The sequence below is a fragment of the Phaethon aethereus genome (assembly GCF_964289735.1).
Source record: "Phaethon aethereus genome assembly, chromosome: Z".
NCBI classification, from domain to species: domain Eukaryota; kingdom Metazoa; phylum Chordata; class Aves; order Phaethontiformes; family Phaethontidae; genus Phaethon; species Phaethon aethereus.
The window spans coordinates 15,161,888-15,186,491 of NC_138577.1; the positions used below are offsets into that span (position 1 = coordinate 15,161,888).

General features: G+C 37.1%; 1 protein-coding gene across 1 annotated transcript in view; it reads left to right on the forward strand.

Annotated features, from left to right (window-relative positions):
• Window positions 1–24,604, forward strand: part of LOC309415952 (nipped-B-like protein) — a 101,501-nt gene that overhangs the window by 55,702 nt on the left and 21,195 nt on the right. Inside the window, exons 11-29 of the mRNA XM_082013687.1 lie at window positions 2,943–3,140; window positions 3,324–3,395; window positions 3,481–3,570; window positions 4,811–4,914; window positions 6,516–6,602; window positions 8,837–9,068; window positions 9,760–9,911; window positions 10,720–10,800; window positions 12,053–12,153; window positions 14,012–14,150; window positions 14,360–14,442; window positions 15,478–15,610; window positions 16,524–16,667; window positions 20,566–20,655; window positions 20,864–21,078; window positions 21,179–21,281; window positions 22,207–22,305; window positions 22,407–22,553; window positions 23,746–23,880. Of these exons, the coding sequence (XP_081869813.1) occupies window positions 2,943–3,140; window positions 3,324–3,395; window positions 3,481–3,570; window positions 4,811–4,914; window positions 6,516–6,602; window positions 8,837–9,068; window positions 9,760–9,911; window positions 10,720–10,800; window positions 12,053–12,153; window positions 14,012–14,150; window positions 14,360–14,442; window positions 15,478–15,610; window positions 16,524–16,667; window positions 20,566–20,655; window positions 20,864–21,078; window positions 21,179–21,281; window positions 22,207–22,305; window positions 22,407–22,553; window positions 23,746–23,880 (2,405 nt within the window). The remainder of the gene's footprint in view (window positions 1–2,942; window positions 3,141–3,323; window positions 3,396–3,480; window positions 3,571–4,810; window positions 4,915–6,515; window positions 6,603–8,836; window positions 9,069–9,759; window positions 9,912–10,719; window positions 10,801–12,052; window positions 12,154–14,011; window positions 14,151–14,359; window positions 14,443–15,477; window positions 15,611–16,523; window positions 16,668–20,565; window positions 20,656–20,863; window positions 21,079–21,178; window positions 21,282–22,206; window positions 22,306–22,406; window positions 22,554–23,745; window positions 23,881–24,604) is intronic.

Genomic DNA, 24,604 nt, shown 5'->3' on the forward strand with positions numbered 1-24,604 from the left:
GTGTTTTGCTTTTCGTTCTTTCTTAGGGTCCAAAAGAGAAAGATTTGTTTGTTCTGCTTCTAGTGTGTTTCAAGTTCTCATCCAACAGATTCGCAGTGTTTATGCTCACATACATGTAAAAATTATGATAGCGATAGCTCTGATCTTTATCAAAGAAGCAGCAAAGAATGTCCTTTTGTTTGTTTTTGCTTTTAACTATAACTGAATAATGCTGCTTTGAGCATGAGTATGACATCTCGAGGTAATCGGTAATCAGTCGTGATGATGGTGAAGGATTAATGATGCTTTGCTTCATTCAGGATTCCACATTCTCTGTTTACCGTGTCATATCACTTGTTTATGGTGTTAATAATCTGGAACAGTGAATTAAAAAAATAAATAAGTAAAGCAAAATTATTTAAGTTGGTTGGGAATGGAGAGAATTGTCAAGAATTTGAGATACCTTAACCTACCCATTGGCTACAAGGGCTGTTGAAATTCTGAAATACAAAGTAAAGCAAACTAAGGAAGAAAGGTCTTCTAGATTCATTATATTACTCGAGAGATCTGGCCATCTTTCTAAACAACTCAGGGAGGTCATCTGGTTTAAAAATAAATTTTAATATTTCTCAAAGGATACTGTAGAACTGAAAGTGAATGAGAATGAGACAAAATGATCAGGAGAATGAAAGATTTGTGACAATTACACTGAATAGATTTGTATTGCTACAAACTAGGTATTTCAGAATTCTTCTGGTGTTCTAACATTGCACTTGAAAAAATATGAGGCAGCGATTGTTACAGAAGTAGAGAAATTTCTCTGAGTATCTCATGAAGAAGGGACATTCCCTTAAATGAGATGATGAGAAATTAAAAATTGAGGAAATCATTCTCATACAATAAGTGCTAGATGTGTTATTGCATAAATGTTTGGCAGAATTCAGAAGGAAATTGGGTATTTATATCCCAAGTAGTCTTTACTTATGTGTAAAATCAATAATAACTCCTGAAATGTTATCAACACTTAGATTTTTAGTCAATGTTATCTACTTAAAAATAAATGTTGTAGAGCAGTGATTGTGAATAGCTGTCCCCATGGTCATCTTAATTGCTCTGCCGAGCCAGCACAGCTGTAACACATCCTGTTTTTTCATGCAGCATTGATAAACTGGTCAATTCCGAATCCTGCTGGAAAGCAATGTTGGAAGTTACTTTTCTCATGGAGAGGTAGCTGGGGTCAGAATTTGTCCTGCAGACCTTAAATCAATACTGAAGATTTGTAAACTGTGGAGACAAATGTCATCTGCCTCCCAGAAAACAGTGTCTCATGAGGGAAAAAGAATCAGTTGTGTGAAGTCTTTTCCCATAAAACACTTACTTTCTTCTCCAATACGCTCACTCCAGGTACCCAAGGCGGCCCTCCATTTCTTCAGCCACAGTTAACTCTCAACCATTTTAGGCAGTGTCAGTAGCTCAGGCATCCTGAGCATGACTGCACCACTTCCAGAAACAAGTCTGAGCCAGAAGCAGTACAGCTCAAAGCCTGAACTGACTCATTACCTTAAAGCCTTGGGCTACCTCTGTGCAGAAGTTTTGTACTGCCTTTCCAGAAGTGGGAGCCCCCCAAGGGGCAGGGCAGAGCATTAGTAGTGCCTCAGGCTCAATATTTTTTTAATTAATTCTGAGCCTGGGCTGACTGTTGACTGTATCCTGGTACGTATACCAGGGGTGACTATATCCTGGGCTGTTTCCGATGCTTCTCAATAAACTGGCGTTGTGGGAGGAACTTGTCGGTTTGCTTCCAGTTCTGTAGAAATGCTTGCAGCCATTTTGCTCCGAAACAACCCTATATGCAGTCATACCCATCTAAACTTCAGAAGATTTTGGCAGAGACACACAGATGTCAGGGCTGTTGTATGCAGGTTCACAAGCATAAACTCTGCTAGCCTAGAATGTGACCTCTTGGAGCTGTTCTCATCTTCACAGCACAGTCTGTGTTAGACATCACTTTGCTAGCCAAGTTATCCTGTTATGTTAGATAATGGAGAGTGGATCCCATGGAGGAACTTCCTCCTCCTCCATGTCCTTATTCTGTTGCATGGCAGCACCCTCTCCGCTTCAAGACACCCAAGACTTCCATTGAAAGCAACAGAGAACTCTCCGTTCCCCTTCCCCACTTCATTTCCACCAAATCTCTGTTTCTGTATAGAGCATCTATCCCGGTTTCTTCAACATTCACTTCTGCTGGGCTTTTTGGTCCTGGCTGAAAACTGGTGATAATAACCTTCTGTGGTACTGACTTGCTCTCTGGCCCAGGATTGTGACTCCAGCTCTCTCCTTTATTCTGAATTTCCTGCAGTCTATATCAAGACAAAATCCTAGTTGTCTTGGCAAAACTGAATATCTTTAAGCAACTAGGTTGCCAAGTCTCATTGGAACTTGCTGTGTTAGATGACTGAATTGGAATACAGACACTCAGTAATAGTCACAGTGTAGGTAACTGAAGAAATTATCTCAATGTTCCCTTTTAAAAAGAATAACACTTACCTTGGTTTGTTCCACTTCCCTTACTTTGCTTAAAAGGACAAATGCCATGTTAATTTTGTATTTTTAAATGTTTGCTGGTGTCCTTACCAGTTTCAGACTCAGCATTCATGTGATTCAGAAGAAATCATTAGAATATCCCTTAACAGCATTTCATAGAATAGAGTGTTCACTTGTTTTACAGAACAGCCGTGCAATACCGTCTAACTTGCAAGTCATACAACCGTGGAATCATTTAGGTTGGAAAAGACCTTTAAGATCATCAAGTCCAACTGTAAACCTAACATGGCCAAGTCCACCACTAAACCATGTCCCTAAGTGCCACATCTACATGTCTTTTAAATGTTTTAAAATGTTTAGTTTTGAGTTATTAAAAGCAGAGTGTTTGTACTTACAATGAAAATGCATTTCATGTCTAGCTTCTCGTAAAAGACATAAAAAGGATAGAGATGAAGCTTGGGAGTATGAAGAACACGACAGAAGAAGTTCTGGTGATCATAGGAGAAGTGGTCATTATCATGAAGGAAGGAGGACTTCTGGTAGTGGCCGTTACCGTAATCGCAGTCCTGATGACTCTGATATGGATGATTATTCTCCTCCCCCTAGCCTCAGTGAGGGTAACTGATCATTTTAAAAATCTAATTTTATTCTGTAATTCTAGTGCATTTTTAAGGGATATGTTAAATGTTTTAAAATAAACATCTTGACATGCATTATTGAATACAAGTGTAAGAAATGTAAATAATCCTTTAATTCACTTTTGAGAAAGTATTTGTTTTGCTCTTGATTCTCTTAATTAGTGGCTAGAAAAATGAAGAAAAAAGAAAAACAAAAGAAGAGGAAAGCCTATGAACCTAAACTAACACCTGAAGGTAATTTTAGAAGATTTATTTTGTACAGTTTGTATGTTGTGTTTTGTATATAAAATAATTCTTTATAAAATTCTTTTTTCACCAGAAATGATGGATTCTTCGACTTTCAAAAGGTTTACTGCTTCCATAGAGAATATTTTGGAAAATTTGGAAGACATGGATTTTACAGCTTTTGGTAATATGTCAGAAATTTTCAAGATCCTTTCCCCAGTTAGAAACACAAGAAACACCAAAAAATTTGTATCGCGGTATTTTCAAACTTCCTTCTTGGTGATTTAGTTGCCTGTGATACATGCCAGGGCATACTGCATTTATGTGGCTTCCACCTTGAGTGGTGGCCTTTACCTTTCCTGGGTCACTTGTCGCTGCCAGAAGAAGATCCTCCTCCCTCCTCCCTGCAGAATCCAAAAAGGGCATAATAGCAGTCCCCAGCAGTGGAAAGGAGACCTCTTTGGGATGCCATAGGGTGTTATCTTCTGCCAAACATGTCTTTGTAAGCAACATTAACATAAGATGGTTCTCTCGCTGGTGACGCCTGAGGGACATAATTTTGCATCTGTTGTGGCCTTTGTCCCAACAGAGCTTGGTTATTCAATTCAGGCAGAGAGTCCTTATGCTTTTATGGCTGGGACACTGAATCACTGTATGCTCCTTATCCACGGCAGAGGAAAACCAGCCAGCTTAGCGTAAGTGTCTGAGGGAGTAGTTCCGGTTGACCAAGGTGGCTTTCTAGTGACATGGACAATAGAGTATGCATTAATTTTTTTCCGACTGTCTTTGTCGCAGGATGCGAACAAGGGGAGGAGCATGGTAAACAAATCACTACAGTTTTTATGCAATAGTGTATATTAGCTTGGACTTAAAAGTGAAGTCATTGGTTCTTTCTGTGTCTGGTAACATCATGGGTTTTGTAGGGATAAATACGATTTAAGACACAGTGTATGCCAAGGTACTTCATTTCATATGTTTTTCATCTATTGCCCTTCCCCGGACTTGAACTTTAGTATTAGGACTACAGTCACGTAAGATCTGGTTTACTGAAATGAGGGTAATGGCACACGAGCTGCAATAATTGGGTTTTGTGATATTAAAATTTTTTAGTTTCTGACTTTCAGAAATGGATGCCTCATGTTAGGCTGTTAAATGATATTTCAGAACCAGTCACACCTAACAAGTAGTCATGGTTTTAAAACAACCAAGTAGTCATGGTTTTAACACAACCAGAAGGTGTCATCATCAGTCTTCATTAGATGGAACTATTGGACACTAACTATTTGGAATTATTAGATGCTAGCTATTTGGAAAATCAGTTCTTTTTCTTCAGTTGGCTTTTTCATATTGGCTGTAAATACCAATTTCCTTGAAGTCTAATTAGAAATATGAATGTTAATTTTTTAATGATTTTTTTTTTAAAGGCGATGATGATGAGATTCCACAGGAATTGCTACTGGGAAAACATCAGCTTAGTGAGTTGGGTAGTGAATCTGCAAAAATCAAGGCAATGGGCATTATGGACAAGGTACGTCTTCATAGTCTTTTGCTCTTCTTGAACCTACAATTTTGGTAAACATACAACATCTTATGTCCCTGTAATAACATTCCACCCTCTCCAGGTGTGCATGTGACAGGTACTGTGAGCAATTGTGTTTCTGCTGACTTAGCCGCAGTGCTTAAAAAGTTCCCACATCTTAACTGTTACTGTCTCTGGAGCTGAGCCATTTTTGTTGGTTGGTCCTTCTCTGTGTCCATGCTGACTATATGCCCATATGCAGTACCTGTGCCTGAGCAGCAGAATCTGAAATAATTAACCTACTTTCACAAAAGCACCTCAGCCTATAAGCTTTACGCCGTACAGCTGGTGTTGAGCAACCACAGTAAAGCTGAACCTGCTGGCAAAGCAAAAAAATCCACCCTTACTGATAGATGCCATCAGTGCAATGTAAGTGTATGAGGTCCAGCCAGCATCACGCTGAATTGCCTGCTTCTGCCGTCTCTCCAAAAAGGCCGTTCAAACGTAGAAGATACAACACCCCAGGTGATAAGAAGAGTCATTTTCTGTAGACTGCATATTGTGGTTTCTTTGCCATACTCCTCTCGACTTCAGTTCAAGGGAACTTTCTGCTGGTGCAAACTGCTGGTATCGCACCTCTAGAAACAAGGTTCTTGCTTTCCCCATCTTCCTGGAACTTCTGGCCTTGGGCAGTCTCATGATAAACTCTTACTCCTCCTGCTTCTGACCACGTACTTTGTTTATGAAGTGTCTGTGAAGCCACTTGTTATAAAAGTCACTCTGAAGGCTTTTCTTTAAACCAAAATTTAGATACTGTTCCTGGGCTTTTCCTCAATCTCCCTGCCTTCCTTTGTAACATCTTGTCAGCCTGAGTGTTTCTCTTTCCTGATAGTTCTCACCCTTAGCTTCTGGTCCCCCTTTTTCATGCATGCACACATACATACGTACATACATGTATGCATAAAATCAAAGTTGTGTTGCTTCTAAAGGTGACTGCCAATAGTATCTGGATGAGTGAAACTGGCTCTCCTCAAGTTTAGCATATTCTACAAATTACTTAATCATGACTCTGTAGGAGATGAGTAAGTGAGCTTGAGTTACTTTTTTCAACACGGTAGTTGTTCAAAGTTAATGTTAAGAATACATTTCCTTTTTATTAGCACTCAAGTATCAGGGAATTTTATTTCTGCTTGTTCATGGAATTTGGATTTTCTCCTAATAAAGCTCTGTACGGTCAGTTAGAATTTGTGACTGATCCTTGGATTGGGTAAATTTCTGTTTCTAGAAGCAGAAGTGTGTAACGATACAACGTTAATGACAGAGAGGCAATTTTAAATCTATTTCTGTGGATTTTGCTGGTTGAAAATGCAGTTTGATTGCAGTCTCAGAATAGGTTTCACCTAGTTGAGCTATATTAGCATCAGCATTCTGAATTGTGCTGTATCAGAAACCACAGAAATCAAGATCTGATCCTTATCTCAAATTGCTTACAGTTTAAGTGTTTCAGGTGATGTGACAAGTTCTGTCCTTCATCCGTGGACATTCTTTTCAGCAGTTTGGAAGCCTTTAAGTTCCTGCAGTTGTTTGATGTGTTTCTTTTCTTGTTCTAGCTCTCAACAGATAAAACAGTGAAAGTTTTGAATATTTTGGAGAAGAATATTCAAGATGGATCAAAGCTTTCTACATTACTTAACCATGTGAGTTTCAAATTACGTAATGCCACAACATTGTGTAGAATGGAGTTTTCTTCAGCTGAATTCTAGTTAGTGGTAAATTCAAATACTGTGTATAAGTGTGAGAGGAATTTGTGATGTAATATGTAGGTGGCTGAGACTGCCATATTTTAAGATTTGAAGTAAAATTCAGTTGATTGTATTTTTTCAGTACTAAACAATTTTTACTGTAGTACTGATAACTAACAGGTGTATTGGGAGCAACTGAGCTTTCTTTTGTTTGAATATTAAAGATTATAGTTTCATCCTGAAACATTCGTGGTAACTGGCGTACTTTGCACCATTGGACATTTCCTTGCTACTTTGCTACGTATCCATAAAACAACCCTTACACAATGAAAGAAGCCCTACAGCTTTCACGTAGAGCCTGTTCTTCTCCTGAGCATTAAGAAAGGAGGAAGTGCTTTGTTTAGGTCTGTTCTTAGGCTGCAAAGTTAGAGTTGTCAATGTAAACAAAATTTACAGGAAGGTTAAGATTTTAAGGTTTTTTTCCTGATATACCTGAAACTGCATGGGGATTTGGAGTTTTTGTGAGGTTGATGTGTGATATTTCACATTTCATATATTTCTTTATTTCTACACTTTCTAGTCAAAACAATATCCTAGCAAGAATAGTCTTCTTGAGTTTCATTGGGAAAAAAAAAATAATCTTGAATCTGCAGAAATAGAGAGTAATTATTTATATTACGCTCTATAGTAGGAAGAATTTGCAAATGCAAACCAGAGGCACAGTATTTCTACCTAAATACTTTCATCTAGATAGTTTGTAGGGTTTTCAAAGTCTCATCAGGCAGTTCTGAATGTCTTTAGCAATATGAAAAATAAGTGAAAAGAAGGTGCTGTTTACCTGCTCTCCTTCATGCTGATTAAGTCTTTATGCCAATGCTTTTGAAGTTATATTTTTCTTTTATCTTTTTCTAGTAAAATTCAAGATGATTAAGCAGTTAAAGAAATTGCTCAATGATTGCAATTCAGAGACAAAGCTTTGATTAAAAAAAGAAGCAACCTCCAGCCAAACAAGTTTTAGATTTTTCTTAAAACCTATTAAACATGATTCAAATAATTATGGCAAAGAAAGCCAAGGAAAAGCTTACTTTTTTGACAGTGCAATGAAGATATCCTACCTCCATGTCAGGTATATTTGTCAGAGTACCCTTGCATATTCTTCCAAGATTAATGAGAAGGAAAAAAAAAAAATATTTAAAACTAATTGATTTTTTTTTAAGCTTTGTTTGCTTAAGGAACAAATGATGTAAAGCCATTCTATGCAGGAAATTTACAGGGACCTCCTGACTTGCAGATTTTGGTTGATTTTACAAATATATATCTCATATATATCATGCACTGTGATACTGTTTTAGATTCTCTTACCTTAAAGGGAAAAAGTTGATACGGTTTCACCAACCCCCTATTTTGACAATGAAAGGCACCAGTGTTGAGCAATGGTGTCATACAGGCAGGAAAGACTCTTTTTTTCTGTAGGCTGTGTCTGTACCAGGGAAGCTATGACAAATTCCACCTGGTTTTGCTGTAAATACTGTAATTACAATATTTAAGTAGTGCTGGGTGGTCATAGTTAACGTCCCGTATGTTTGTTTTTGTAAGCTGTCCAGTGACAGAAACACAGAGATTCTGTATCCCATGCTAGACCTAAGTGGACATATTTGATAAACCGTCTTTTAAACCCATTGATAATAGAAGAGCTGGTCTATGAAGCAGAGGAAGTCACGTACTTAGGAGTTTCACATGCCTTGGGACAGTCTTTTTGTGTAAGAATTCCCTCTAGTGGCAAAAATTAGACTGATCAAAGCAGCAACTGGTGTGCACAGGCCACTGAAGAGAACACTAGCTGAATGGGTTTAGATGTTGCTGAAGGCACACCAGCCTTAAGTAGAGTGTGTGGCAATCTTCTCTCACAGTGTTCCCAGTGATAGACAGAAAGCTTCTTTGTGTTCTAGCAGAAGGCAGCAGTGAGACTTTGAAGACTTGTAACTTAGGGAGACACATTACAAACTTGTTGCTAGTAAAACAAACGGTAGTTGATTTCTAAAACAAACTATTTTGTATCAAAAAGGACGTACACCATTTTGTACATGTGTGTATGTGAGTATATTATGGTAATGTCACTATCTTCTACTTGGTGGGGATAAAAATTTGACTTCTTGTTCACACTGTCCTGCTTTTCTTGCCTGTTACAGAACAACGACACTGAAGATGAGGAGAGATTATGGAGAGATCTTATTATGGAAAGAGTGACAAAATCTGCTGATGCTTGTCTTACTGCTATCAATATTATGACATCACCAAATATGCCTAAAGCTGTATATATTGAGGACGTAATAGAAAGAGTTATTCAGTACACAAAATTTCATTTGCAGAACACTCTCTATCCTCAGTATGATCCTGTGTATAGAGTGGATCCTCATGGTGGTTAGTATGCTAAGAGATTTTAAAAAATCTTCCCACATTAAAAAACATCTAAACATACTCTACTGGATGATGTGGAATCAGATTTTTATATGCAACTCTTATACTGATAGCTCTTCCATGTCACGTACAGCATCGTGAATTAATGCTTTGTGTTTAGTTTGAGGATGATGAAATGTAGAGTAAAAAACAAGTGAATGAAATGCATCCTCTGAATAGTTTAGTCACACAACATCTTGCTCTACTGCAATAATTAATGTCATCGTAACCAAAGTATTTAGATTAAAGGATTTAGATGCTTGGCTGAATTTCTGCTTCTGTGTATAGTTACTATATGTAGGAATAAGTCACTTCGTAGTCATAATCTCTGTGTATGTAATGGCTTATTTCAGTGAAAACTATTTAGCATTTAGTGTTTTGTTGTCATGTGCATAGCTCTAGATGTGTGTGCCCAACTTCAAGAATGTTTTTAAAAATCTTGGATCCAGAATTTAAAGAAATAATGAAAAATTAATACCATGTGAAACTCTTGCTTTCCAGCTGATGCTCCTAAATAGTTTTTCTTCTGTGAGCAATTGGTTTTACAAAGCTGTAGTCATGCAGTTGTTTTGGGGACACTTTTTGAGGAAGATCATCCTCTGCTATTTGATGTGAAACACTGAAAAAATTATTGAAGATATTTTTCATTTTCTAGGTGGTGTTTTAAGTTCAAAAGCAAAACGTGCCAAGTGTTCCACCCACAAGCAAAGAGTTATAGTGATGTTGTATAACAAAGTTTGTGACATTGTCAGCAGTTTGTCAGAGCTGCTAGAGATACAGCTTCTTACTGATACAACTATTCTTCAGGTAAGTTTTATCTCCTGTCTGAGAATGTTTGTTTTTCTTTTCCCAGAGAGAATGTAAAGTATGAATGTAAAGTATGTCTCAGTGACGTGAAGTATGAAATCAGTACAAACTTTTGGATTATTAACATCTGAGAGACTAGTCTGTTGTGTAGTAGCTAATCTGCAGAAGAGTATTTAACGTTCAGACCTTTAGTGGCTTTTCTTGTACACTTAAGAAAAGTTTATGCTGATTGCATTCAAATACAGAGTCATAGAATCATTTAGGTTGGAAAAGACCCTTTAGATCATTGAATCCAGCCACAAACCTAGCACTGCCAAGTCTACCACTAAACCATGTATGTCCCTAAGCACCACATCTACATGTCCTTTAAAGACCTCCAGGGATGGTCACTCAACCACTTCTCTGGGCAGCGGGCACCAATGCTTGACAACCCTTTCAGTGCAGAAGTTTTTCCTAATATCCAATCTAAACCTCTGGCCAACATGAGGCCATTTCCTCTTGTCCTATCACTTGTTACCTGGGAAAAAGGACCAACACCACCTCGCTACAACCTCCTATCAGATAGTTACAGGGAGTGATAAGTCTCCCCTGAGCCTCCTTTGCTCCAGGCCAAACAATACCAGTTCCCTCAGCCACTCCTTATGGGACTTGTTCTCTAATATCCTTTAATGGCTTTATTTGCAAATAATATGAGGTAATATGTCTTGTTGAGCACCTTACCTGCTGAATGAATAACCTCTTTGTGAAACTGTGTGAAATATCAGTTTGTTAGTCAAATAACCTTACAGTAATTTCTTTCCATTGGTAGGTATCGTCTATGGGAATAACACCTTTCTTTGTAGAAAACGTCAGTGAACTGCAGTTATGTGCCATCAAATTAGTGACTGCAGTAAGTCGCCATTTTAATTTGTGGTTTCACGTTCCTGTACTTCTGAGAGTTATTAGGGCATTTACATAGGCTGTATTTTCTCTCTGGTAGTAGCATTGGGGTTTAGAACTAATTTTATCCTTGCATGTTTTTCCAGTTTGCTGTCATAATCTAGGAACAGTATGAAACCTACCTGAGCTGCCCCTACTTGCAGAGTACTCTATAGGAAGAAATATCCTACTTAACCAAAATTAACAAGTTCCTCGCTTACGTTGTTTACAGTGTAAATGCAGCCCCCTTCCTCTTAGCTGTCCTTTTTTTGTCTTAAGAAATCTTGGCAATGTGGTTTTCCTTGTTTCCTATGTCAAGATTTGAATTTATGCAATGGAATATGGTATTGAACTAGTCGGATACTTCTGGGTAATAGAAGAAATTCTTTTCCTCAGAAGAGGTGGCTATGTGAAAAATTCACAGGGCAGACAAAATATAATTTTGGGGAAACTGCAGCGTGACACAGACATGCTTGCTCAAGTGGGAGTTTTCCATCTCTTTAAGCATGATAGACTCCAGTATTCTGCCTTAAACAAAAGGAGAGGCAAACGCTACAATCCTGACCCTTTACATTGAAAGAATATGTCACGTCAGGCAAACATTAGAGCTTAGGATATGAAGCAAAACTGATTTCTCAAATGTGCCCTACAACCGGTGGTGACTCAACCACTTCCTTGGGCAGCCGACACCAATGCTTGACAACCCTTTCAGTGCAGAAGTTTTTCCTAATATCCAATCTAAACCTCTGGCCAACATGAGGCCATTTCCTCTTGTCCTATCACTTGTTACGTGGGAAAAGGGACCGACACCCACCTCGCTACGACCATGTGTTCACATAATTTACATTACCACCAAGTTTTGCTCTGTACTGGAGTCTGGAAGCTTAGTATTACACTGTTTGATCTTCCTATACAGTATAATACTTCCTCTACCATTAACAGAAATGTTTAAAACATTAGGTATTTTTAAGAGCTATTACACATTTATGTCACTTGAAGATTTTAAAGGGCATATATTTGAAAGAGTGTTTAGTTTATAGTATTTAATGCTTTCTTTGTAAAAACAAAGTAATGCGTTAAAAAGAAGGTATGCATGAATTATAATTTAATGAAATGCCATGTAAGGTGTATGTTTCTATATATAATTTTAAACAACATATTCAACAAGTGATATTTTATGTAACAATAAGTAGTTTTCTAACGATCCTGTAACTGTTAAATAGGTGTTCTCCAGGTATGAAAAACACAGACAGCTAATACTGGAAGAAATTTTCACTTCCCTTGCAAGACTACCAACTAGCAAGAGGAGTTTGAGAAACTTCAGGTAATATCTGACAGAGATCAATAACTTGTAGACAGTAGCATTTACGGCTTGGTAGATGTAGGAGTTTAGGTTTCAGTATTAACTTCTTACTTAAAAATCTGCAAGTCCAGAAGCTGTGCTTTATCAGAGGTTGATATTTCAAAACAATGAGAGCAGAATTTCCTGACAGATGTCTTGAAATAATCTATTTGTCATGCCATCATATTTGTACCTGCTTACAAAAATAATTGAAATATCTTATTATTTGTCTCACTAAGGATGTAAATGAGTGTAATGTTAGTGTGCATTCAGAGGGGGTTTGTGTTGGAAAGCTCTTTGGTTCTGTTTGTATGGAGTTACACAATGTCTTCATTGCTAAAGCTTCGTAGAAAAGTCCTGGCTGAATTTCTCTGGGGATGCACTCAGAGCACTCTTTGCAGAAGGGAAATCCATCTAATATGCCTTTGAATGAGTTTCACTTAGGAACTACTCTGTACACTTCAACTGTCTTTCAAGCACTTCAGCTAGATTTCACTGCATCTTCAGCATAATAGTATAGGTTCAGGTTCCATCTGAGAAAGAATCTGGCCTGAACTGGGTTTCAGTTAGAATTGAGGTTGGGACACTTTAAATGATCGTAAAGCATTTGTTGGTGGTGTTGATTTTGTTCCTTGCTTGCGTACGTCTTGCCCCCAGATACAGACAAACCGTCAGTTAAGTATTTCATCCAGTCCAGGGTGGATGAACAGGAAATAACCAGGAAAAGAAATAGACTGAGACTTTGAGGTGGAATTCAGTGACCCTAATGTTAACATAAGTGCTTGCTCCTAGTATTTCCTGTTGTTTTGGTTGTAGACATCAGAGAGATGTAGCGAACAAGAGCATAAATGGCAGATACGCTCTTTGAGTAAGGACATGTACCAGAAGGAAGTCACTATCTGGAGGCCCCAGTGACTGCACTGCTTATCTGTAGAGCCCTAACTCTGTCTGTCAAAGGGCATTTTCTAACTGTGGCTACAGTCATGAAGGGTACAGCATACACAAAATTGGATATGAAAACTTTTTCTCTCTAAAAGTAGTCAAAGATAGCTTCATAAAGATAATAATTACAAGCTGTTTTGTGCCTAGTTAGAATTTTGATAATCTGGGGAAAGTGATGTCAAGGATTATTACCTCTGACCATATTGTCAAGGGTAGCAATGGGTGATGTTGATGTATGTATGTGTAGTAAACATCATACTGTTTCTCAGCTTATATCATGGCAGAAACCAGTGTACTCATACAGGTCTTACTAACTTACAGACACAGTTATGACACTTAAAGACACTTGCATGCTGAAGTTCATAGTCTGTAATGCGTACTCTGAATTACACAGGTATAGCTGTTGTAAAATTCAGCCCAGGTTATGCTCACTATTTTCTGTTGTTTAAAAGTCCTGCACATTTCACATGCATTAAATAATACATAAGTAGTAAATTATTATGCCAACAGTTGAACAGTTTGGTGCATTTTTTTTGTGTTGTGGTAGAAATGGATATGGCATTATACGTGATAAGCCTATTCGTGTCTTACCATGTAGGTGTTTAATTTATTAAATATTCCTGTAGATTTTTTGGCTGCTGAACTTCACAGATACTCTTATAGCCCAGCTGTGGGCTGTTTCAATTCATCTCTTCTGCCTGAGAATAATACTTACTGGTTTTTGTTAGACCCAATCCTGCACTGCATGAGAGAGAAGCAGAGGAATAGATAAATGTCTAGAAAACAGATTTCTCGCTGTGGTCGTAATTTAGAAAGGTATTATGTAGGAGCAAAAACTTTTGGGTTGTTTTGTCTTTTGTTTTGTTTTAGTGTTAAAGCTGTGTTTTCTTATTAATAGGTTAAACAGCAGTGACACTGATGGAGAGCCTATGTATATCCAGATGGTAACAGCACTAGTTCTGCAGCTTATTCAGTGTGTGGTGCACTTACCGTCAGAAGAAAAAGATTCTAATTCAGAGGAGGATTCAAACAAGAAAGTAGGATATTTTTAAAAAACCTTTTTTGTGTGTGTGTCTGCAGGAGTGACTTTTTGTGTTTGTAGGTATAATATTTTATTGTGGTGCTCTAATAATCAAATACTGTAATTTTATGTCTGCTGTAATTATTTGATGTGTGAGAAATGCTGATCTGGAAATCATATTTCTGTGTATGCTAAAATAACAGGCAAATAATATCTTATTTTTAGGTGGATCAAGATGTCCTTATTACTAACTCATATGAAACAGCCATGAGAACAGCACAAAACTTCCTTTCTATTTTCCTTAAGAAGTAAGTTCTGTTGTGTTTTTTAGTGTGTTGATGAAACCACCTCCAAATACAGTCTGTCATACCTTAAGACATACGTGACCACTTCGCAACACTAAATACCTACTCAAAAAGTTATTTATACCAATGTACTTTATACATCCTTAAGAGAGCTACCCATGTGGACACAAATTTTTATGGAACAGAAATTCTGCAGACTTCTTTATACATTTAGGAATCTGTTTGATAGTTCATGTCGGATCCCTTTATTAGGGGTCTGTTACTCATCTGAAGCCTGGAAGAGAAGGCTGAGTAAATATATAAGTGGTGAAACCATATTGATTCAGTCTTCAGAATGACAAAGATACCAAAAACCTAAAAATTACTTTCATTTAGCTAAAATTAGGAACGTCAGTAGCTCAACAGGAAAAAAATATAGTATACCTGAGTAACCAAAGGATTTCTAAGAATAAATCCTAAGGTTTTTATTGTGTTAATTTATACCCTTAAGCCCAAAGGCTATTTAGTAGCCATCTAGCAATCACTCTGCAGACTCTGGTATCATTAAAGTTAGGGATGCCACATATAAGTGAAACGCTATCCGGTACGTTACCTTTGATTTTTTTATATTGTGATTTTAGTCTTTGTGCACCATAATACTGAGACATCTCATCACTGTCAGATAAATCAGAGCAAGCTTAAGGAATATCAACCGAACAGCTCCTAACTACCCCACTCCAGCTTGCGCTTTACAATGTTACCTACTTTGTCCATCCGAGTTTATGCAGACTTTAACTCAATAAATAAAAACATCTTAGGAACAAAATTCTACTGTCGGGGATATGCTGCCTTACTTGCAGTGCAACTTGGAGTGATAACTGCTTCAACTGTGTTTCCATAAATGAACAAAACAAATTTTCTGCTTGCAGTTTAGATATTGTTTTTAGAATTGCATAAAACTGTTTTCCTGACTAAACATAAGATTACTTCTGTTTACATCAGAAGAAAAGCTTAAGTGGCTCTTAAATTTGCTTACGAAATGTATTTTCTTTTAAACAGGTGTGGCAGTAAACAAGGGGAAGAAGATTACAGGCCACTGTTTGAGAACTTCATTCAGGATCTTCTTTCCACAGTCAATAAACCAGAATGGCCAGCTGCAGAGCTGCTACTTAGCTTATTAGGAAGGCTATTGGTAAAGGATTCTTGTTTCTAACTATTATATTAATTTATTTCATATTACAATGAAGACTTGTTTATTTCAGCTGAAACTACTGCAAGAATGCTTTCTGATTGTTGACACACGTGCAGCATTTAAGGATTTTCTTAGGTGTATCACTCCTGTGTCATACATAGATAATAAAATTTGGGTTAGAGGATCATTGATGTGGAACTTCTTTAAGATCTTATGTGTACAGTTTCTCATGGAAGTCCACTTCCACAATTCCACGACATTTTTTCAACATGAAAAAATCCCATTGCATAGCATCTAATAAGTGTAGATACTAATTTGGAGTAAAGTCAGATTAATAGCTGTCATTATTCATGTGATAACTGTAATTATTCCTTTAGCAGAGAACCTGAAAACCATTAAGTGGTTTGGTTTTTTACCAATAATAGCATTTACTTACGATATTTTACAGAATGTGAATATTTGTTTTGATGTGTTTTTTGAGAGTTGTTCTTCAGTATTACAACATCATTAACGCAGTAATTTGAGCTGTTCCTTGGAAAAATATTTTATGGTCTTGTTCCTGTTAAAATGTATATTTCTTCATACTTGTGTGAGTAACGAGGAAGTTGCATTATGGTGTTTATTAAGATCTATGCTATTGCAAAGAATATCTGCTGCACTATTTATTTGGTTTATTTTATGAAAATACATATTTTAAAAAGCTCTAGCAGGCAGGCTTGAGAGAGAGAGACCCAATGAAGGAAGAAACATTAATGTAAAGTAATGTATCTGTGATGTAATAGTAAATTGCATGATTTTGTGAAGCATGGAAGTTAGGTACAATTTTTAATAAGGTCAAGCAATCTCTTGTGAGAAGGATCTCAGTTGCAGAAGTAAATATTTGTTTTTAACAGTTTATTCTGGTTTTGCTTAGGTTCACCAATTCAGTAACAAATCTACAGAAATGGCATTAAGAGTTGCATCACTTGACTATCTTGGAACTGTAGCTGCAAGACTGAGGAAAGATGCAGTCACTAGCAAAATGGATCAAGGATCTATAGCCAGAATCCTCAAACAGGTGTGTGAGAGGTCCCGTGCCTGCTGGATTGAGATGTATCCATTCAAATACTTGAAAATTTTAAAGATGCTTGAAAAACTGGCATTGTAGAGAATCAGTCTTCATTGTTCAGATTTCTGAATCAAATATACTTAATTTATAACATTTGTTAGTTCATGTCTTCTTTGCACCATCTCTGAGGGGATCATATGAAGTGGCTAATTATGGTTGTTAAGGCAGTTTACTTGTGACAATACAGGGGAAATAATGGACTAATAGTTGGATTCTATCTGAAGAGGCCCTAAAAATATGTATGTGTGTGCATTTGCTATCGCAAAGTGGTAACGAAGCTTCTGACATTCATGTGCAGGCTTTAGAGAGTTAAAACTGTTAGGCCTGTAAGGTTAGTTGTTATGTGATGTAGCTGGTATTGGTCGTCTTTTTTTTTCTTTTTTTTTTTTTAACTGGACTTGCATATATCTTCCATTGGAGAGTGCACATTAACATTTCTGCTAATGCTGCTCCAAATCTGCAAGGGTGGCAACAATTGTCAAAGCAATGTATGCATTTGGGCTCTATACAGTACGTAGTATGATGAGAAAATCTCAGATCTTATGTGCCGTTTTAAAAATGTGGACTTGCACCTTTCTTATGGACGCTATACATTTCTTTCTGAACTACTAACTGTTGTCAGCACGATCTAAAGTTGAGTAGTCATATCAAGTTCATTTCCCTTTCAGTTGCCTGAAAAGACTACAGATCTATTACATGTACTTCATCGTGACAGTTAGAGAGTCATGTTGAAGGAAAAACTTCTGCACTTTACAGGCATCCAAATAAAGAATCAAAATTCACCTACTCGTTTATGAGGCTGATACTTCCCATAACTCTTGTCGATGAGAATATTCTACAACATATAGTGTCAAATCTTGATGTCTGTGGCTTAATGTAATCGATATTTCTGTGTGCTAAGGGGTTATAATTCTCCTCTGTTGGCAGTGATTCTGACACTTCTACATTAGGCTTCGTAGGGAAATAAATGAGAATAATGCTTTTCTCTTTTTTTGTCTCTAGAAGTTATAATAGTATTGAAAGATATTCTAAAAAGATATATACTCGAGCAGTGACTTGAATTTTTCTATTTCTTTTGGGGTTTTTACAGGATCAGGCAGGAACTAGACATTGGCATCTGTAGAAAATAAAATTGCTGTGGGCAGCTGAGTGCTAGAAGTATTTTTTCAGTTACTCAGGAAGCTCAACATTGGTGATGGCGGACAGTACCATCTGTGTATTGTGGAAGGTGTGTACTATACAGTACCATCAGCCAGAGTAGAGTGTGTGTTGTTTCTAAATTATTTGTAACATAAGAACAAACAAATACTTGGACATATGTACATGAGAGCTAAGCTTTGCTTTGCTCTTCAAGTGGCAAGAAAATAAGAAGATCCATTGGTAGACATACTCAGTTGTCATGATTAGAAACTTACAGTATTCTCTACATTCAGAAATGAACTTCTACCTCTACGGATTTTTCTTTCCTGCTGAATTGAATACTTAGACTCTGTTGGATGTTTCCTTCTATGTTTTGGTATCATTACCAGGACATTCCCCAATGACTGATGAATGCTTATAACTGTCTGTAGTGTGGTTTGGAATAATGACCCATAGAATTAGATTTAGGGCAAAACCTATTCTGTTTTGACATTTTTAAACAGTAGGGTTTTTTTTTTTTCCCAGAAGTCTGTCATAGATTGTCAAGTTGACTTGAACACTTGTGCATGCTTTCCATTAGTTTACCTCTTGATACACTGATGTTCTGGTCTCATAACTGTACCTTTCTCCAGTTGCTGATGTTTGCAGGCTATATCATGTGCTGTATTTGTGACAAGATTCTCAATCTGTGCTGTTCATGTAGAAGTCAAGATGGTTCTAAGTTGTGCATTTTATTGCTGAAGAAGAAAAATGTGTTGTAGGTGAAGAAGTTTAAGTCAGAAATTATTCTTCTACTTTTTTTGTCAATACTGAATACGGTTTGTTGTGGGCTTCACAGATTCTCTTGGTGTGTTCTGGGTTTTTTTACTTTATTTGAAAATAGTTAGGCAGTTAAGGGTCATCAAGCAACCCTTTTACTCAGCCAGTTATCCACAGAATTTAGCACTGGTTGAAGGCTGGAATTTCAAATCACAGCTTGCACATATATTAAGTTGCCAAATGTATGTATAAACCTGTATCAGTATTATGTGCATTGTAGACTTGTATTCATTCAATTTAAAAAAAAAAATTTTTTTTAAATCCTTTTTTTCTGCTGTAACATCAGCAACCACAAGGACCTGTGTATTTCAGTATAATACTAAGGAAAAAATGGTGTTTTATGGGTTTGAGTTTATGCGTTCTTGTAGATGTTAAGAAAGTTACTTTCTCACTCATGCACAAGTTTATTGATACTGACTTATTCTCTGTAACCTGTTCATGGGGAGAAATACATTGTATCATGGTTATATACAAGTTCGTTGCTCAGTTTGCATAGGCTACAACTATTTAAGAGATCAGGGTATACATGGAATCATAGAATAGTTTGGGTTGGAAGGGACCTTCAAAGATTACCTTGTCCTTCCCACCCACAATGAGCTTGATGTCATCTGCAAACTTGCTTAGGGTACACTTGATCCCACTGTCTATGTCATTGATAAAGGTAACGATGAACAGTGCTTGTCCCAGTATCAACCCCTTGTCCCCAGTCTCTGTCTTGACATTGAGCTATTGACTGCTACCCTCTGGGTGCGACCGTCCAACCAATTCCTCATGCACTCAACTGTCCACTCATCAAGTCCACCACTCTCCAATTTAGAGAGAAGGATGTTGCAGAGAACTGTGCCAAAGGCCTTAGAAATCCAGGCAGCTCTTCCTTTGTCCACTGATGTGGTCACTGCATCATAGAGGGCCAGCAGTTTGGTCAGGCAGGACTTGCCCTTGGTGCAGCCATGCTGACTGTCTGAAATCACCTCCCTGTCCTCCACGCGCCTTATATACATATAAGATATCTAAATATATCCTTTTAAATACTCTTTGAAAAAATATTTTCTGTTTCTAACATTCATACAGTTTAGATATTACAAATCTGATACATAGTCTCCAGCAGTAGTTTTCAGAAAGTACTTCACAGGAAAAATAATATTACCCTATTTTGTAGATGCAGTAGGTTACATTTTTTTCTAAAACACATGTTTGTTCTCCAGCTTTTTGACTGCTAGAGACTTAGTTGAATCTCAGAGAGTATGATTCTTCAGTGATGGAGCTCAGAGGTGTTTGGGACCCACCTCTGTAAGTTCTTCCCTAGATGGAGCACACTTGCTGCAATTGCTCTGTATGGGTGCTTTATCCCTGAAAACAGCTATACCAAATATTTTTACAAAGGGATAAGTTGGGGGGTTTTTGATGTTTCCCATACCTTTTTAATGTTGGCCGTTTCATACTTTTATTTTACTTTTTTGCCTTTTAGGCCTTGTTCACCTGAGAAGTCACTGTTGCAGTATTTAGTATTGGTGAGACGGCTAACTGTGACTTCTGTGGATTAAACGTTGTGTCAGTCTGCTATTTGTGATTTCAGCCCTTCTTTTTTCTGCCATGACACCAGATGAGGGTCTTCACACAAGATCATAGAATGAAATTAATCAAATCAGTCAGTCTGTTTTAAAACCACTTTTATTCAGCTCTTGATCTTTTTTAGACATCAGAGCAACAGTCTCATTTTTTACAGTCTCTGTGCAGTTTATAAGTAATTGGTTGAAAAATTGTTAATGTTCTGCAATTATCAAAACAACTGACTTTGGTGTATTTTATATGTGGACATGCAGATTTTCAGATGATAATCACCCCTGTACAAGATTCTGTTTTATAACTATCTTTCTACTTCTGACAGGTTTCGGGAGGAGAAGATGAAATTCAACAGCTGCAAAAAGCTTTGCTAGATTATCTGGATGAGAACACAGAAACTGATGCATCATTAGTGGTAAACTTCAGCTTTCTGGTGTCAAGTGTATATAAAAATAATTTCAGTAACATGTACTGAGTAAAATGATTTTCAGTTATGTATATTAGTGCTTCAATTAAATTGACAACCTAACATAGGGTTGTTACTGTGTTTTCCAATGCATTAGATTCACTTAATCTCATTATAAACCTGTTTGTTTTCTATGCATCCTGCTTTATTTCTCCAGTTTTCACGGAAGTTTTATATAGCTCAGTGGTTCCGTGATACAACTATGGAGACAGAGAAAGCAATTAAATCTCAGAAGGATGAGGAATCATCTGAAGGAACTCATCATGCAAAAGATATTGAGACCACAGGACAAATCATGCACAGAGCAGAAAGTCGCAAGAAGTTTCTTCGCAGCATCATTAAAACTGCTCCATCACAGTTCAGTACATTAAAGTATGTTTCAGTACCACTTATTTCTTTATTAGCTGTGCATCTGATGGTTTAAATCATTTTTGATAAACACGTTCTAACTGACACATGGTATTTGTTGCAGGATGAATTCTGATACTGTGGACTATGAAGATGCATGTTTGATTGTTCGCTACTTGGCCTCTATGAGGCCGTTTGCCCAGAGCTTCGATATTTATTTGACACAGGTAAACAATGCTGGAAGTCTTAGTACGGTGAAGCACGGTTGGTTTCTGATTCCAAACACTTTGTGGTAGTGTGCCATATCTGTTCGTTGTTGAGCACAGGTATTTAACAGGCCATGGTAAGACCGTGTGACTTCCTATTCTGTACTGATGATGTAAGGGATTATGTTTCTTTTCCTTGCGTGCATTTCGTATGTCATAATGTACAGACATTATTTTCTTTGTCTATGTATGTGTATGGCAAAATCATTATAATTAGATGTACACAGTAACAGGATAATTTTAAAACATTGAAATCATTGCCACAGTTTCTGTAAGATACATGCTCATTTGGTAACATTAACCCATGAAATTGAGTGTAATTTGATTTGAAAATACAAGCCAGCTTGGTCAGATGCTTGCAGTGCATGTTACTGTCACTTTGTTGCTGTTGTTTGACCAGTGTCATTTCTTTGCTTTTTCTGGGAGAGGAGCACTAACGTGTTGGCATGGTGACATGTTTGAACTCCAGTACTAGTTTACGTTGCATACTTACGTTGACCTACAGAGAGGGCCATTCTTAAAATTCTAGTGCCCAAATCCAACTCTCCTGTTAAAAGAGCCATGGTGAAAGCCACAACCAAATGACAAAGGTAGAGTTTAAAATGAAGGGCCTTCAAGTGAACGTAGAGACCCTGTGTAAATCCTGTTTGGACCAGACTTAGACATGTAGCGAATCCTAATAAGTATCCATGCTCAGTTAGCAGTGCATTGGAACATCACTTGCATGCACCTTTTTATTGTCTGAGAAGATACATTTAATTTTTAGTAGGCAGATACTCTTATTTTACTTCAATTGTTTGCATGTTATTCTGCTGTATTTTTGTCTGTCAAACATCGTTTGCTACCTTCCTGAAGCAATCGAATCTTTGTTTTTGTTCTCTTCTAGATTCTGCGTGTACTTGGTGAAAATGCAATTGCTGTTCGAACAAAAGCCATGAAGTGTTTGTCTGAGGTTGTTGCTGTAGACCCCAGCATTCTAGCCAGGGTACAAAAGGAAATATCTATCATGCACATACGTTCTTCTGTCATGCTTAAAATAAATCTTCATTTCTTATTTTGAATCTGTGTTTTATGTGTTCTTTTTAGCTGGATATGCAACGAGGTGTTCATGGACGGTTAATGGATAACTCCACTAGTGTACGAGAAGCAGCTGTGGAGCTGCTTGGCCGATTTGTGCTCTGTCGTCCTCAGCTTGCTGAGCAGTATTATGACATGCTGATTGAAAGAATATTGGTATGGTGACTTGTGATACTTATGATAAAATAAGTGGCATTGGAAAAAGTTGTTTTTAACTGAGTTTATATGTTTAATAATATGGAATGATGTTCCCAAGTGTAAATTATCTCTTACTGTTTTAATGGGGAGCATCATCCTTTTAAGACCAGCCGTGTAAAATGCATCACTTGTTTCCAGTGAGACTGTGTTACATCAAAAGGTAAACATATACAGAAAGTTGTACCACATCAGAACCAGGCTTATATTCCTTTTGATCGCATTGTTAAGACACAAATCAGGTGAAATGCGGAGTTTTGCCACATCCCTGAAGTCTGACATATAGGTCATTAAGGGTAGTGTGGGTGATGAAGAAAGATCTACAACGCAGTAATCTGAAGATGCTGTTTGTGATCCAAAAGATAAAACTACTTTGCTTTTCTGTGTTATTTTTAGTGTCTGAAAAGGCTTCTTATTTGAGTTTTTGTACAAAAAGTGTGTTTTGTCTGGGTGTTCAGGTAAAATAGAATGTTGATTTAACTGTAAGATGACACTAGCTCTTAGCATCCGTGTCAGGTTTTTAGTCAAATGCTAGTCATTTGCTATAGTTACATGATAAAACGTGTTTGTGAAGGGTTTTGGAGATGAGTAGCTTCATGTGCATATGAGCATGCCTAAAGCAGTTCATCCTGACATTCAGATTCAACAGGTTTTGAATAAGGTAATATGAAGTGAAGCTCTTCATCCATCTCCTTAGACGAGGCCTAGGAACATGGAGAAGAGTGCTGCATGTCTCTTGTCCATAAGCTTTATGCAAAGACTTGAAGTATTACAGTCCAGATCTACAAAGAATGTTGTGCGTTCCAGCAAAGTAGCTAAAGCATCACCACATCTAGCTTGTAAGCATTTGCATTAAGAAGTGGAATTACACATTTGCAACACTGTGAGCTCTTAGATGGGAGGGTATAAATGGAGGAAGCGTTTCAGCATTCTGGGTGCCGAGCCAGAACCTTTAGCATTGCTGCAAATAGGGTGGTACAAGTTTTGCTGACCTCTTGTATAAATGCACTCCAGTATATTTTATCTGCCTTTTCTAAATAAATTCTGCAAGTCAGCTTGGGTGACCTTCACATGTTAATTCATACAATACATAAGCTAAGTCATATTTCTGATTTGTTTTCAGGAGTGTAATGCTCTTCTCTTCTCTTCACAGGATACTGGTATCAGTGTGAGAAAAAGAGTCATAAAGATACTTAGGGATATCTGCATTGAGCAACCAACATTTCCCAAAATTACAGAGATGTGTGTGAAAATGATTCGGAGAGTCAATGATGAAGAAGGCATTAAGGTAGAATGAAGCATATCCTTTAGGATTTTAATTATCATTATTTTAGTATTTCTATACTTTGACCCCCCAAAAAATCAAAGTAGTATTGCATTGCTCCTTTGTAGTATTTATGACTTTCATTCACTTTTAATTTTTGAGAGCAAATATCTTATCTTTCTAAAATGCTCCCTGACTTGTTTTTCTTTCTTTCCTGCCTTCTATTTTCTTGAAGTTCTTGCTGACAATCCAAAGATTTTTAAAAGCTATTTTCTAGAGGTTTTTTCCTTCTTGCAAGTGTTGTCTCTGGTACTTCTCTTTTCTAACAAGTGAAGTTATCATATCAAACTTCTGCCTGCAAACAAAATAAACTTGAAGTCAAAGTTGAGTACTTGACGTCAATATATGCCAGATTTGTAAGTTCTGCATGTAAGAGTTAAAAAGCATTCATCTGTGGTAATTTTGCGCTAATTCTGAATGTCCAATGAATCAGTTATTCCCCCTAAAAATGTTCCTTATGTGATCATACTCAGCTCTTTGTGCAGTGTAGACGCAGAGGGGCACAAAAGTAAGAGTATGTGTTAAATCATAAACCTGACAATGATGATTTTGTTTGATTTGGCAAAATAATTTTAAAATTGTCGGGTAATTAAGAACACACGTGTAGTAATTTGGTATCACACTTTCAGTAGGATTTGAAATCTGCAACCTTAAAGCTGCAGCATGTATTTTTACCAGTTGAGAAATG